The 17,514-nt window shown below is 37.7% G+C and overlaps 1 protein-coding gene across 1 annotated transcript in view; it reads right to left on the bottom strand.

Moving 5' to 3' along the window:
- Window positions 1-17,514, bottom strand: part of HHAT (hedgehog acyltransferase) — a 162,671-nt gene that overhangs the window by 67,587 nt on the left and 77,570 nt on the right. The window contains exons 10-11 of the mRNA XM_080408664.1: window positions 16,644-16,845; window positions 1,984-2,128 (exon numbers count right to left, since the gene is read on the bottom strand). Of these exons, the coding sequence (XP_080264790.1) occupies window positions 1,984-2,128; window positions 16,644-16,845 (347 nt within the window). The remainder of the gene's footprint in view (window positions 1-1,983; window positions 2,129-16,643; window positions 16,846-17,514) is intronic.

Here is a 17,514-nt window from a genome sequence, read left to right as displayed (position 1 = left end):
TATATTGCTGAATTGGATTCACCAAAACAGTGCAGACTATACACAAATTTATCTTTATCTTCTAGCATTGCACTCTCCAAATATATGTGTAGATTTTTGTTACATTTCCTACAGACCAGCACTTAAATTTACTTTAAATTTAAGACCATAGTTCTGGATAGTCCTTCTGGATTTGACTAGCCCTCAAATCTCAGCATTTGTTCCACAGCAGAAAAAACACGATGGAGCAGGCGTGCTGATGCAATAAGATCTTAAAGGATATTTAAGTTTGTACACTTGCGTTGTCAGAACCATAATGCCGTAATAGAATATGCTCACAGTCATTTGTGTGATCTAAGGATACAGGCATATAAAGCTTAACACTGAGATTTCTACTAGTAGAGTATAAGCTGCACTAAGCAAAAGCTTTTACATTCTTAAAATAATTTGATTAACATCTCATGGAAACAAAGTTGCAAATGACTAAACTAATTTGCTATTCCCATCATTGACAACCTGTTACCTAATACCGAAGTAACTATAAGTACTCAAGCCATATGCAGAGCAATAGACCAAAGAACTATTAAACCCCCCCCACCAAACCAAATCTAGAAAAACAATCAATAATTGATCTGGTTTAATTAAATACTGTTCTACTTGCTGAAACATTGTCCTTCATCAGACACAAACCCCAGCATTCTGTCAACTGCTAATCCTTCCAAAAAGGAAGGCGTGCTTTCTCCATTTATAATACACAAATTGCATTAAGAAAATAATATGCATGAAGCTATAAACCTGAAATGGACAATTTCACTAGTGCTTTTTTTTTAATAGATAAGAAGTGATGTCTAACTTTACTTCCAAAGTTAATCCTGCTGCTATTTTTTTCTACTGAAACTATTAGCCAACTAATTGGGAGGAAACAATTTAAGAGAAAATGAAGACTTTTTAAGAGAACAGAAAATAAATCTCACACTTTTTAAGAGTAAAACCCAAACATTAGCAAGTATTTTACCCCATCTCTGTTTAGTATTATCAAAAAGCTTCACTATATTTTATGCTGAAAATGTATCTTCCTTAGGGCTGTTTGTATGGGTTCTTTTGCTTGAACTCAGAAGATAAATCATTCAATTTATGTATATAACTTCCTCTTAAAGGGTTTAATTATTTTAGGTTGCTTAAGTAGGACCTTGGAACTCCAGAGCTAACCTCCAAACCCTTGCAAGAAAAAAGAGGAAAAAACACTGCATGAAGGAGCAACAGACGAACGGTGGTCTTTGTAGGACAGTACTTCTGTGCACAGAAACCTATTAGTACCTCCCTCATGAGCAAGAAACACACCTTTACAAGATCTTTATTTGACAAGGTGGGGCTCTGGCAGCAACAAGAACCTAAGAAGTGAGCTCTGACAAAAATACCAAAGCTGGATTTGTCTCCTGAGTCAGCTCACAGCACAATGCTGCATACCACTTATTCAGAAACACCACAGACTGATACTAGCAGCAAAGTTCCCCTGTCCTCAAATCTCATCCTCAAGTTAGGAGGTCCCTACACCCTTACAAAAAATCCACTACAAAAAAACCCCTTAATTGCTCACCTATGCCGTAGTATGCAGAACTCATTCACTAACCTTCCACAGAATCTATGGGGTTGGCTTTAACACACCTGTTCTTACAGATGTACATGAAATGCAGAGCAGGAAGAAAAATAAGAAATTCAAGCTGACTAACTTGTCACACACTTATTTGATCTTTGGTGATTTCACTGACAGAGAAGCCTGATAACTCTCTTTATAGACTCGATGGGAGAAAGGCAACGTTTCTTTGCAGTCACGCAGCCTGCACAGTTATTTAGATTTTGTCCAACATATTTTTGATGGTTTTGAACAGGAACAGAAAAAAGGTTACTCCCGGTTAGTGCACTGGGAGAAGAACCTGGCTCAGCCCACTCAAGGTAACATTTTCAAAGTTCTATTACCTAAAAAGCACATAAAAATAAACTTGCCTTCCATAAAGATCCTGTTCCAGTAGATTTTTCCAACATGATTTCCTCCAAGAAATATTAGATTTGATAAAATCAACATTGAAGTGCTAACAGATGCTAGGACAGCATGAAGTCGACGACGAATTCTTGGTGAGAAGAAACGCTCCTGAGGGGCAAAACAAAAGCTGCAGATGAAGTTAACAACCCCTACAATTTTTCAAGCAATGTTAGAAAAAGACATTGTAGTTACAACAAACAACATTTACACAGAAGTGCAAAACCTTATAGAAGAGACCCCAAAGATTTTAGAATATCTACCAGAACTCCTAACAATGCCACTGAAGTTTTGGTAAGACTACATGATAAAAAGTGGTGTTGAATCATAGCTGAGGTTGGAAGGGACCTCTGGAGGTTACCTAGGAAGGTCATCAGAACAGGGCCAGCTAGAGCAGGCTGCTCAGGACTGTGTCCAGTCAGGTTTTGAATATCTCCAATGATGGAGGCTGCACAACCTTGCTGGGCAACCTGTGCCAGTGTTTAACTACCCTCATAACAAAAGATTCTCTTACATTTAAACAGAATTTCTTGTCTTTCAGTTTGTGCCCATTGCCTTTTGTCCTGTCAGTAACTACCACTGAGAAGAGTCTGGCTTTACCTTCTTCACCCCTACAATTAGGTATTTATACACATGGATAAGATCCCTGCCTGAGCCTTCTCTTCTCTGGGCTGAACAGTTCCAGCTCTCTCAGCCTCTCCTCTTATGGCAGATGCTTCAGTGCCTTCACCATTTTTGTGGCCCTTTGCTGCACTCACTCCAGCAAGACCATGTGTATCCAGTTCTGGACTCCCCACTACGAGACACAGTTCTATATATTCTATGTCTTAACTCTTTTCTTATTAAATGTACTCCTTGATGAATATTTGCTGATGGACATAAACAGTAACAACATGCTTCTGGAGTGAATAATACCATCCAATAGGTTTCAAGATGGAGCAAAGCACTTCAGTACAAAACAAAAAGCATCAAACAACTTAATGCTTTGGTTGATTAATAAGACGTTACTGAAAGATTCTAGAATCAGATCAGAACTGGTTATAGCAATAAATCTTAATAAATAGATACCTCCATATACAAAAAGATTTAAATAAACATGCAATCGCAAATATATTTCGGTGCAAATATTACTGTTCATGTTCAAGAAGCGTCAATACCTGTTGTAAAGTTTTTGGTACGGTTGTTCTAATGATACAAATAAAGTAGGTCTCTCTCCACTATTTACTAGTTTACATTTTTCTGAATCTGTATTTTGCATTATCACCTGAGACATGACTGCAGCACGGAGACTGCAAAAAGATGGTGAAAGAAGGATGAGAAAATTTTAGCTTCCTCTAGTATTCAGTTGTTAGAACACATTTTAAAGAACATTATAGCACATCACAAGGAAATACTGTCTCATTACTGCATAAGGACAAATAACTTGTTCGTCATGTCCCCAGGCTGAAAGCCTCTTTACATAGTGCCTGAATCTGCAAAAGACCGAAAGCTTTGTGTGAAGTGATAAGCATTTGCCAGGGCACAGGAACTAAGGAAAACACCAGGAGCTGCTCAGCCTTCATGTCATAAACAGTGATGTTGCAGAAAACAATGTCTTGTGATGGCAGCATCCAAAAAAAAAAAAAAAGAAAAAAGAAAAAAAAGCAGCAATTAATCCTTAATAGCTGCAGCCAGAACCAGGATTCATGTTCAGATACCTGAAACAACATAAACACATGCTCAAAACAGACCTACAAAGGCATTCCTAGACAATTAAATTGCTAGCTTTGTAAGCATCAAAACAAATGTTTCCACTGCTAGGTTGTAAAGCGACAAATCTTCAAATACATGACAGCTACAAGCATAAAAATGTAATTTTAACATATTACGGCAAAGTAGATATCTGGTAAATTTAATGTTAGCCCCAGTCAGAACTATATCTATTGTATGATTCAGTCTGAGTCAGCACAAAAATGGGGGTAGATAAGCTTCAAGGAAAAGTACTCTGTATTAGGCTGTATGCACAATACAGCAATAGCCAATCTTCCATACATTATGGAAAACATTCATGTATGAAAAGAGAGAGAGATTTTTCTCTGAAAATTCTGGATGAAAACTAGGGCATCATAGGAGAAGGGTAGATAATATAATTACAAAAATATTCACAGACACTGACAGTTACTTAGTGAAACAACTTTTTCCCTTTCTAGTACTTTGCATCTCCAAAGCTGCCCAAGGACTTCCAAAACATTCTTCTTCAGTTCACACACAGGTAGAGGATATCTTGTCTCCTCCAGAAATGCACATGCAGGAATGTGTGGTCCAATATATGAAAAACGTAAGCCTTTTCAGAATGTTTAAGTGTATGTGCACAGAGAAAACGTTCAAAATCTTGCTGCTGCATCCATGTTAACAGCCAAGTTTAATAAGGAGCAGTTATGATCATGCTAGCTTGAACTTCTGTGTTAAGTCACCAAACTTACCCTCTTCTTACACCACGTTCATTAATTCTAATTGAGCTGTAGCTTATCTACAGGGAAGTCTCATCAGATCTACCTTTCACTCTCCCTCTGTCTACCAAACTTATCTGTCAACTCTATAGAGGAACAGTTTTAATTAGGAAGGGGAGGAATAATCTTCTGGTAAAGCTGTAGAAAGTGTTAGAGATGGACAACCCATCAGATTGGGTAAGTTTATGAGGTCTGCCTGGTTTACAACCCAAAGCAGTATGACTAAGACAAACAATATGAAGAGCTGAAAGAGCTTGTTTTTAAAAAAATGAATACAGTTACTAACTAACTAAATAAATAAAACTGTCACATAGAATACATCATCCTCTACAAAAGTTCTGTATGTTAAACAATATAAGTTAACTGTAGTACAGACCATAAAAAGCCTTTAGTCATTTATAAGGTATAAGGGAGCAGTTTAAGACAGAAACAGTTTAGACAACACTGAACCCTTTCTGGATTTTGCTGTAGCTAATTTCCATTAACTTTGCTAGGCACGGATCCAAAAAACTGTACACGTTTTCCTGAGGGTCTTTGATATCTACACAGCTTTTACCCAGATGCAACTGAGGTAAAAAAACCCCAACCATTCTTCAAATATCTTATGTCATCCAAAAAAAGCTAACTATGAAAATACCTGAGCAGCTATTGTGCTCAAATTAATACACTGGAAGCACTAATTTACCCATGAAAAAGGAATGAGGCTGGTCTAGATAATTCATAATAACATTTGTGATTTAAATATCTACCAGCATGTGGATTTTTCTGAATATACAGCAAGTTGTTTTCATCAAAGCAGACAAAATTAAAAAAAAACCTCCACGCCCACAACTCTTCATTATGCTATTTAATGCTTTTAACAGTATGTTCCATTGCAACAATACAAGCAGCTGCTATGGATTTGTGGTGTTTCTCTGGATTTTACTGCTGCCTCTTTCTCGTCTTTTCCTGTTGGAAATACAGCCAGAAGACAGAGTGACAAAAGAGCACCTAGTGTTAAAATTACAATGAAGCTGTGGCTGCCTGGCTGAAACCCTTACATTTGCATCCTTCCTCAATGCTCCATCTTACTTGTAATCTGGCATCAATTCTTCGTCGTGGTTTACTTTTAGTAATCACCACCACCCCCATCTCCCCACACACTGTGAAATAAATGGACCATAGCATTTAAACTACAAAGAAAAAAATAGACATATTGTCAGGATACTCAGTCCAAAGGCATGCAGCACGACGTAGGAGGTGACTTATCAAAGGTTGGCTCAGGCTACCTTTCCTGAAACGGAATGAAGTTTGGATTATTATTCCAATCCAATTCCTGCTGTAAATGAAGATTAGCCTCAGACATTTTTGCTAGACATTGGGAAAAACCTCTCTCTGCACACTATTGGGTCTAGCAAACCTTGGTGCCATCAGATCTCTCTCAACTGGGCCTTCTCAGTCATCTTACAAAAGTAAGTGATACTACCATGTAGTGGGCTACCTTGAAAAATAAATCTGTGTATGTGTTTGAGAGGGGTAGATGATGACAAGTGTGAAGAGGATTTGCATGGTCCAAACATTCCCATTCCTAAATCCATTTCCAGTTACACATGCATGCCACATTTAGCCTCTGAGTGAAAACCAAGCCAGAAATAGGAAGCTTGTATAATGGCTGTTTCTTGAGAAAGATAGCTTGTGAGAACAACATGCACCAGAAGAGATCATTCAGGTTAGAATTAAGAGTCAAATTAAAGGACATGATGGAATTTTGAGGTCAGAAAGGATGAGAGAAAATACTTATTTTGTTTACTTTGCAAGGTAATTACAATACTACTAAGTGCAAAACCAACAAACGTGGCAGAAGAAGTGGCTTCAGATAGCAAAGCATCATTTAAAAGAACTTCCCTCTAAGGTGAGTTGGAGCTAATCAAAATAAATTTTCATTTTCACTTATTTACAGGACCATGTACAATGGTATTACTGAATGGCATAGAAAGATGAAATAGAGGGTCCAGAAGTGTTTTTCCTAAATGCCTTTACATCTCCTAGCTAGATAGAAATACTACAGTGCTACAGAAAATACATTGGGGAATATTAACGAGAATAAGTCATCCACCCTACTACATGGAAGTTGAGGTGGCACCCAAGACCGAATTCTGTACAGCAGTCAAAACTAAGCAGTCTTATACAAAATACCGCACTGAAGTCTTTTTTTTACAGAAATATATTCCCTAGTATTTTATCAGGGACCCAATCCCACATCTTCCCACAGCTACCATTCTTAAATTTCTTCTAGCAACAGTGGCACCATGGCGATTTGGCATGTCCCAAATGCTTGTTGTTGAGAGGGCTGATTAATCCATTTGCAGTAGCTTGTTCTGGGAGCAGGTCACATGTGTCACGCTGTTTTAGAGAGGGCTCAGGAACCGGGGTGCACATTTTCCACATACTGCAAACCCAGCGTAATGGCAGAATGACATGTGTCAGGAAGCCTCCCCTGACAAACAGTAGCTGCTACATTCCTGGCAAGTGCTCAGAAGATGGGAAATATCTGTGTGTGCTGCATTTGCAACACACCTCACTTACATAGCTGCTCTGGGACAGATTAAAGAAAACTTCTACATAAAGTCATTGACATTATCAAGCTTGCTCATACTAAAAATACTTTAACAAGTCCCATGCAAGGGAATTAAATTTGCTGCAACTTCAACAAGCGTCCATTATCATGGAATAAAATAGAGATTCACAAGATTTATTCCTTTTTGAACTACCTTTCCAGACACTTGACAACCCAAGCACATGGCAAAATAAAAACGTATGGTGAAATTGGAGAAGCAGCTAAATATTTCTTATGGGAACATATGCATCGTAGAATAAAACTGTCAGATACTATGGCCAGTGACATGAAACATGTGCTTGATACTACAAACTGCAACACTACAGGTTACATATATTTATTTCCATCTGCCTTTGGCTTTTGAAGGGTCAAAATAATCCAGTAAAATTTTAAGAAGCATTGTCTGTTTTTAAACATATAATATTTAATTACTACCTGTTCTGCAGATTTCAACCTCCCCCCACCCTTAAACATATCAGCCAACTTATCCAGACTATATACAAACTGCACTACTTCCTGTGTTGAAGAAATCAAGAAAGTTAATGAATATAACACCTAGCCCTACATTATCTTTCACTGTCTCTCCTAGTGTATGAGAGGGCATTAAGTGTGCTTTCTACCCTTACTAAAGCTCCGTCTTTTCAAATTTCCTGAAGGTTTTTTACTAAGGAAGCAATACTTCCTTAGTAATGTAAAAATGTAATGTAAAAATAATGTAATGTAAAAATAATGTAATGTTGACACCCATTTACACCACAAAATCTAAATGAACTATTTTTTGCAACGGTCTGTTATATAGAATTTGCAAGAATTTGGTGGGGGGAGGGGACAAGTGTGTAAAATATTTGTGGGTAAAGTTGCTACACTACAGAACGGACATAGGTGGTGCCATTATGCAAATCAGGAAGATGCATGGAAAAAAACTCAAGTTGCTTGCTGGGGTTTCTTTTACCAGAGCAATTTAAGGATCTGAACTTTGATTTTCACCCCGTTACATCACTACTGAAGAGTAAGGGCTGAATTAGTTTACTTCTCTACAGAAGCCACAGACACCACCTAATCTTGTGCTTCTAAGTGCTTTCTTTTAGAAAAATGTTCTTAGGTAAATGACAGGCCAACTCTTCAATGTCTATCCCTGAAACCTGGTAATCATCCCATTACTGCAAGGGTGAACACCTCAACGCATGTCTTGAATCTGGGTCATCCGCAATGCAGCCATTTGCCAAAAATAACGGGACAGCATAAAAACAAGAGCACGGGTGAAATGCTGAAAGACAGCGAGGAGCAGATGGGACGGTGGGAAGGGAAGCAACACATCCTGACTAACAGTTACTGGCTATTTTATCTATCTGCAGTTAGGCACACTGAAAATGGAGGGCAGGGTGTGACTGAGCAGCTGGGGGAGCAGATGGGATGGAGGAAAGGCTGAAAATTGTGACAAAGCTCTGCCAAACAGAATGTCAATTCATTTAATTTTTAAAGTGAGCAGTAGAAATTAAGATGGGTTGGGTCCAAGCAGTGGGGCAACTTCTAAAAATGTTTGTTAATAAACATGGTCAATGGGTAATAGTGACAAAAACGTGTTTGAGAGACTGGCGAAATGAAGGGAGGGACTACATGTGCTAACTAATGTTGGTAGAAGTTAGGGTCAAAGAGCAGCAGGAGCAAGGGAAAGGCAGCTGAGAGGCTGACACGTCAATATAATACCTACACCTGCACTCTGAAGCTCAGGGGCAGATGATGAATAGAGTACAAACTGTACCACAGAACAAAAAAAATCAACAGAAATAAAGAATTCTGGTTGAATGCACATGCAAAATATCCATTTATTAAATAATCCAAAAGAAATTGTGGACTCCCCAGAGCTATAACAGTAACAAAATAAGGAACACGCTGGCAAGCAGAAAGTGAACAAGATGTGCTACCAGATCTTATCCATCAACAACTGTCACACCAAATGGAAGAATAAATTTAACTTCCTATCAACACATACTGTACTCTTCAGTAATCATGGCTATCATTCCCGTTTGCTCCGTTCTTCATCTAGCTCTAATAGCTCTAACCCAGAATCAGTCCCCTTTACTTTGCTTTATTTTTCTGGTGTTTTATTTTGCTTGCAGTTGCTCCTTCCCTTCTCCCCAAGTTAAACTATGGCCTGAGATCATCTTCTGTTTCTTTTCAAAGTATATATTCTCTTCCAAAGCAAAGGTAAAAATTAGCTCCTGGAAGATTCACACAAGAAGGTGGGAACTGACAACATTTTTCCAAGAAACAGGATGATGCAAATGACCTGTAATTCCCTAAATCCCTCCTATAAAAAGAGGACCACACTAGTAAAATCAAGCAGCTGTCAGTTAAGAAGTATTTTCACAAGTAGAATTTGTGTCTGAATTTAGGAATAAATGCTATATATAGTGTTTGAGAAGATACTCATCTTCTCTATTGATGTCTTACTAAACATTCACTCAACAGAACACTGTCTTGCACTAGCACCAGTTCATTTTTAGATTTTCTAAAAGTTCTACATTTAGAGCATCTCTCAGCAAACAGCCAACCCCGCCCTTCTGTTTGAAGAAAGCCTCCTACCAGCTCGTATGTATGCACTACACTTACAGATGCATGTGTCAAAGTTTGACATACACAGAAGTAAATTTCTGTACTTGCTCCTACACTTATTCTTCACCCTCAAAGAACCTGCACAATCTTTTTTTTTTTAAAGTGGCAGCTTGTGCAAAGTGCAAAATGAACAGCATTGGAATGCACCATCCTCTCTTCCGTTTTATGTTTATAGCTGAGAATTTAACCAAGTAATGGTAGTGTATGTACTCCCTTCAACGCATCTCAGCTCTCACCAAGGAGGATATGCTGAGAGCGCCATGCGCTGTGTCCAGGTCCTTGACATCCTTATTTTTGTTCTTCTGGTTCCTGTTCTCCCCATTCTGGTTGTCTCAGTTCCCTCATTCACATTTTAACATTTTTACCTTTTAAAAGGACCTAACTTCACCAGTCATTAGTGCTGCATTTTGGTCCTGCCCTTACGGGCCTCCCACGCTGTCACTGCGAAACTGTTGACAAGTAAATAATACGCAGTTATAATCCTCATGGAGACATCTGATAAACACTCTCAGCAAAGAGAGACCTCGCTTTCCCTGTGGCAAGCTTCTGTAGCTCAAGGCACAGCAGAAAGACAAGAGTACACCACTCCTCAGTACTTATAACTTGTATTTCCATAACTGCTGACATCTATTGTCTGAGCTAATTCTTGGGGTGAACAGAGGGAGACTGTATTCATGTACCAGCAACAAAGTGCATAATTAGCACCACTGTGCCTTGTTTTCATTGTGTAGTGTGATTTACTTTCTTTTCAAACTGTATTATGGCCTGAGCACCAGAATACTGCCTGATGTCTCCAGAACAGAAGAGGAAGTAAATAATGCTGGTAGGTGGGAGAAACTTTTTTTGTTATGACAACTGAGCAGCTATGCAAGGGGGTTCCCAGCTGACACTGTGGTCTGAAGCAAGGCAGCAATCATCTGGTTAAAAACAGATGGAAAAATCACAACAGTTTCTTCACTGCTGTCATCAAAAATAATACTTCTTGCACAGATTTGACAAAAAAAGGATGCCTGTACTCAAGAGGTATGAAACAATAGAACATTATCTCTGAAATCTTACTGCAGCCACTTTTGTCATTCACTGTATAATAAACCTGGATCATGTTTGTCCACCGCACAAAACACCACCTACTAGATTTTTCAGTCTTTGTTACTGAGCCTGAGGAAAGAAGATCCCCCAGAGTAAAGAAAACCAGAGCCCAAGTGCAAGTCTGTGTCTGTGTGTGTACATGTGTGTGCATTTTTAGCACAGCTCTCAAAACGTTTAGGGATATACTTCCATGAAGACAAATGAACGCTTAAAAGAGGGTGAAGAAGAGAAAAAAATAAAATCAAACAAAAGCTGAAACATGTAAAAAATTATGTGAGTCAGAATTATTGCTGGAAAAGCTATAAGTCAGAGGAAAAAAACTTAAGATGCATCAGCCAGCCCATATTCACCCTTGATGGTCATTCAGCAGCTCCGTACAAACAGCACCTCAATACTCAGCTTGCTGCTCCTAGGTACCATGCACCCAGACCAGTTGTCACAAGTCTGCCCTGGCTAATATTCACATCTAGGGAAAGGGGTATTCATTGATTTTGGGTCAGAGTACACCTGCTTTCGACAGTAGAGATTTCTGGCGAGAGCAATAATATGGCTGAGCTCAAGGCTGGGGATGGAGTCAAGCTCCCATCCACTGGTCTGGGTTTTGACATTATGGGTGATAACCTATATCTCAAAAACCAATTCTGCACTCTGGAAGAGTCTGATTAAAGGACTTTGTTCAACTACCCCAGCTTACATTCTTACAGATTCGCAGTGGAGTGACAAACCCAACAGAAGTCTACAGCAAGCACATAAAGAGGTTATGAAGAAAGCATCATTGACAATTCTTGACACTTAATTGAATCAGCATGTTGAAATAAAAATACATATGAATTACACAAAACTAAGGGTAAAAAAGAAAAGGCCAGACAGGCTTGACATTAGTAAATCAGTGATACAAATATTCTTTCCACTAAATAAAGAAAAATTAAGATCAAAGACAAGTGTGTGCTGAAGAACAGCTGAGAAGGGTCTTTATTTATAATTACAAAGGTCTTATGAAAGATCTAATCTTGCAAGGGAAGTATGTTTGTTGACCACCTTGCACAAGTTCCTAATGTTTGGTCAGATATTGCCTCAGTCAGCTGCAGAAGGAAGCTTTACAGTTATCTCATGACAGTTTAAGTTATACTTGCAAAAAGAAATTCTGTCATTAAAGGAGATAATTATATATTTGTTCAACATACATAAGATGTGGCTGTGAAATTCACAGGAATCTTTATCTGGCTAGGCTGAATTTGGGCCCTAACATAGGGCTGAGGAATTACTGCAGCAGAACACAGCTGGTTTCTTTTTCCCACTGAGTTTAAATATGGAGGGTCTGCCTCCATATTTATATATATATAATTTTATATAAAAATTATAATATGAATATAAAATTATGTAATAAAAATGCTGTATTGCTTATGTACATTTGCAAGGGGGAGGAGGTTCTAAATAGTCAAGCTCCTCCTCTTCCACTTCCTTTCCTTGGCTTTTTTCTCTTACATGGTACTGCTTTGGGTGCTTTTCAGATTCCTCTCCATGAGACAAATCATCTAGCAATAAAATAACCAGAGGAAGTAATGCTTTCTGCTGGGGTGAAGAGCTAGGTCAGCTCAGCAAAGATTCCAGCAGGAAGGCACGCAGAGGAGGAAGTGGTGAGACTGCAAGGAAGGGAGGAAAGAGAAATGAAACTTTTACCCTTTCAATAGCAGTGAGCTCTTAGGTCAGCTTAATCCTCTTGTCAAACCACAGCCCAGAGGTCAGGCTCACCATTCAATACCTTTCCATGCTCCACACCAGCTGTCTGCAGGATCACTGCATAATACACAACCTATTATGAATAACTAGTAACTTTAATGCACACAGCAGATGAAACAGAGCAGACAAACGAGGGAAGAAAACAGACCAAAAGCCCCTTACCACACCCAGCTTTTTGAAAATTCTGTTCTCTGTGAAGCTATACCAGTTGTCACTGAACACATCTCTGGTACCTAAAACAATGGTGAGTTTTAACTACAGACATAAATGCATGGAGTTCATTCTTTTGGGGAAAACAAAAATAACCTAACACACTAACCTAAAACATGGACATCACACAAAACAGTTCCGCTTTCGCAAAGGGGGCTCGAGAAAGCAATTATAGTGTACTGAAATGGACTTAATTAGTGCACCTCATTTCAGTCATAAATGAAAATGCAGAAATCAAAGTATTTCATACTTCAAAAAAAATCAAAACACTTACAAGGATAGGACAAATCACTTTAAAAAAAGCCGTACTTAAAATTAGCCGGTTTGTCAAATTGAATTGTTTATGGTATATTTAGTTTCTTACTAAATAAAGCTAGAAATAACATCTTAAACTAGAAATCCATCATAACATGACTTTTAGAAGAGAGATCTTTGTCTCAATTTAGAAGATTCATACTAGACTGAATAAGATCTTTTCACTTTACGAAAGAACGGAGATGATAAATGTTGCTGTTTCAATTTATATTAAAATATTAATTTTAACAGTCTTCCAACTTCACCCCCTTTGCTACATCTTCTTTTGGATGATTTCCAAATACTTATATTTTTAAAAATCCATTAATTTAAAGATGTTGTCAGGTATTCTAAGGTTGAAATCATTCTAAATCTATTTTTATACCAAGATCTAATTTCTTATATAGATCTGTATCTCATTTTCGAGAAGGAAAAAAAATTAAATCACTGGAAGAATGATAGCCATTAGCATTTTCTTTCAAAAATCTTACACATTATTTATTAAAAGTCAATACAAATTCTGTCATTGATTTTGACCAAGTTACTACTGGAGTCTCTGTTCATGTGTAAGAAATTGATACAGAATCAGTGGTACAAAGCACTACTTTGTTCAGTATGGGTCTAATGTCTCTGAAAAAGTTTTTAAAAAAGCACCACCAAAACTGATAAAAACACAAAGAACCTTCTCCACTTTAACATAAAGTTCCCAGATATACCCTAGCTTATGCTGGTTTATATACAATGTTTTAATGAAAAGACAATGTTACTTAATTCAGATTTAATCTACTGATATCTACAAGTAATCTCTAGGGGAACAAAGATATGCAGGTAACTTCTCACAACGTGACTCACTGAAACATTCCAGTTCAGAGCAGCATGAGCTGAGAAGAATGTAAGAAGGAGCATCAGCTCTTTTAGATCTGAAATCAGGAAGCCAGACATGGATTTGCAACCAGTACAAATGAGGTTTCAGATCCGTTTTGTTTTGTTTTTTTTTGTCAGGAAATACACTATTTTCAGTAAATATTTGTTTACATGCTGATTTTACGTTTCACAAAAAATGCCCAGGCTTCATTGTGCATGCTAGTTCAATATGCCTGAGATGACATTTAAAACCTGTCAGACTGCTACAAAAGTGTTATTTACCCATACTGAGCTACGTTTCAAATGCTGAGGTTTAAACTACTATCAAATAGGCATAAATACAGGGTCCAATTCTTTTTATATGTATTCTTAGTCAGTACAAGGATTCAGTGAAAGACTCAAGCATACTTTATTTAGATTTCTAAATCTTTCTTTTGCAAGAGAATTGAGGCAATACAGTGAGGGGGGAAGGGATGCAGTTTTGAAGTTGATATAATCCTTGTTTTTCTTTGTGAGCCATTTTAAAAACAGAGCAGAATTAGAGCTCAATTTATTCTTTGAGATTTTTTTTATACTCTACTAATTAAACGCCTCCTGCTCAACTGAATTATGTAACTCAACTTTAACAACAATATATGAGGAAGTTTGGTAAATAGAATGGGTTAAAAAAAAAGATGAACCTGTGCTTTGTATTTTTTCAGAAACTCATCTGCTATTCTGGAGACAAAAATAAACTTTCCTTTTCAAAAATAGCCTTCAAGAGCCAACACAGCAAGTGAGTGAAGCACAAGAATGCAAAGGATTTCAGCTTGTCAACAGATGACAGTTAAGTGAAAAACCTATCTCCCCAGAATGGGGTTCTCAACCCCACAGTGACTAGGCTTGCAGCACACCTCTCACTGGGATAGGATTGTGGGAATGCTTCCAAAAGCCAGATTACAAGGGAAAAAAATGAAATTTATAAAGGGCATTAGGGAATTTGCAGTTCATTTTAAAGGTAACTGATACTTCTCAGAGAATGTCACATCACTCCACCCCTTGATAAGAAGGGTCAAAGTCCAACTACTCATCTGCTCCCCAGTCTCAACATTCAAGAAGAAAATTAGTATTTGTTAGAAGAGTGAAGAGCAAGCAATGAGGGGCAGTTTGCAAAGCCTGTAGCTCATGTTGTAGAGAAACCTTCAAGGCACAAGGCAAAGCATGACTCAGACATAACCAAATGTAGCAAGATCTGCATAATGCACTAATTCTGATGCCAAAACTATTCATATTAAAAATGCTGGCTTCAGAAAAATTTCAGGGAAAGATGTGAAAGTGTCTTCTAAGGAAGGTCTGCAGTCATGTTTCCGAACAGAAATGGAGAAGAGGGCAGACATGGAAGACATTGGATAGGCCTTTAAAAACACTGTATGAAAACAAAGGGGAAGGAAAGGGGTAAAATGCACGTGCTTCATTGTTAGCAAGTTAATTTATAAAAAGAACACCACTACTGCCAGCATCAGTTAACTATACTTATAACTACTTGTTAGAAATTGATCCACACATATAACCCCGTATTCATAATGCCACAACCTTATCATTTCTATGTTATTTAACCACTTAATTCCTTAAGAGTTGCTTTAAAGTTTTTGATACAGCCCCTACATTTGTATTTCCTCATACAGCTCTATGCCTAAAAAACTGTCGTCTTCCAGCCCAGAGACAAACATATGCAGCCGGTCAGATGGCAAAGCTCAGTTTCACCCTAGAGGGAGGATTAATGGATCTGATAAACTCATTCTCTAGGAAGGAAAAAAGCTGCAGCCAGACTGTTACTGAGTTTGCAGTGATGGACAGTTGGATGATAAAAGGTAGCACTGACTGTTATTGGCTGCTAAATTACTTAGCTGTATCATTTGCCACACATGGGATGCCACAACAGTGAAAACTGAGATGGGTGGGATGGAGAACAAGCATAATTACTTGAGCATCAAGACTTCATCAGGCTGCAGAGTGAGTCACCACCACCACATTATATAGGAGTACAAATTTTGTGTACTTATCACTACTAAGGAAGCAAGACATAGGCATTGTTCATTCTTACAAACAGTGATTAAAAGATTTGGGATTTAATATTGAGCAAACCTGCAGAGTAAAACGACCATCAAAATTAAAACAGTACTTTTTGCATATGATTGCATGTCAAAGAATTTTTTCCTTTGGAAATGACAGTATAAAGAACAAAAGAATAAGTAAAGTGAAAATATCAGAGGTCTTCAAAGCAAAATAATATTTTCTTTACTTGGCTCTTCAGTGGCATAGGATTTCCCAGTGCAAGCTTGTTTCCAGATGCAAGCAACTGCTATACAAGCATTTGTCTAGGAAATGAATGGCTAGAAATGTACACTCCTAATTTTAGTGAGGATTAATATTTTAAGGCCATCCTGAGTGAAATCAGAATACAAACGTTAAAACTGGCTTCTGTTCAGCCATATACACGACAAGCAGCTGCTTACTCTAGGACTGCAGAGGAAGACCATGCATATTGCAGAGTTTGCTTTGCTGATATTTCGCAATAGTCTATTTATACGGCTTACCTCAAATACTGGAGTGTGAGCAAGGGAATGCTAACTCTTTTAACTGTTATCCACAACTTTTAGTCTAGATTAAAACAAACTAGTAACCAGGAACTTCAGAAGAGCATGCTGCCAGGAAACAAGAAAGTCAAATGAAGAGAGATTCAACTTACAATTAGATCTTGAATAAATGAAATAGAAAGTATCCTCTTGACGCCATTTTCCACAATTACTCCAAGCCAATTAAGTGCACCCCAGTACCATAGGTAACTCTGTCCTCCATGCCAATAGCTTACAAAGGCAAACGTGAGCGCTGTGGAAAAGAGTGTTCCCAGCAGACTGGACTGAGATCCTCCCATCGGAACATAAATGTACCTGTAGGTGAAACAACAGGTAAGAATGCTATTAAATAGTTCACAGAATTCTCAGAAGAACATCCACTACAGAACTAATCTGTTATTTTGTGGCATCGAAAAAAATAATTTGAATAATTGCCTGACATTCTCTATTTACAGAGCTTGCCCTAGTTTTGGGAAAGCTGTAGACAACTTCACGAAATATGTGCATGCCACCATTCTGCAAAAAGACTATTTTGTGGTCACAGGAATTCTGCATTAGCCAAATGTATAGCACAAACTATATTCTCAGAATTGCAAAGACAAGTGGTTCAGGCTTTTTAAACTCCAGCAGTTCTAAGTCAACTTACATACATAGAAATTACATGAATCTTCATGTGAATTTAATTTTAAGAATCTTAAAAAAATTTAAAACATTATATAAAGTCATACATATAGTCATTGCCCATAGAATGTTTTCCATTTGTCAGAAATGTAGACATATATAAGCTTATTTTTAAAACCTTGTAATTTCTTTCTTTTTAAATCTTCCATTAAAAATTACATGAGCTGAAAATATTTTCTATCTGGTTCTCGTATTATACTCTCAGGATCATGCCTGCCTAATAAACTTCAGAGCGCATGTACCAAAAAAACCCTCAAAACCTTTATGAAGCATCCTGCATGCAATTATATTCTGTATTTAAAC

The sequence above is a fragment of the Falco punctatus genome (genome assembly GCF_963210335.1).
Source record: "Falco punctatus genome assembly, chromosome: 12".
Classification (NCBI taxonomy): domain Eukaryota; kingdom Metazoa; phylum Chordata; class Aves; order Falconiformes; family Falconidae; genus Falco; species Falco punctatus.
The sequence above is the reverse complement of the archived record's forward strand: the minus strand, read 5'-3'. Positions and strand labels throughout refer to the sequence as shown.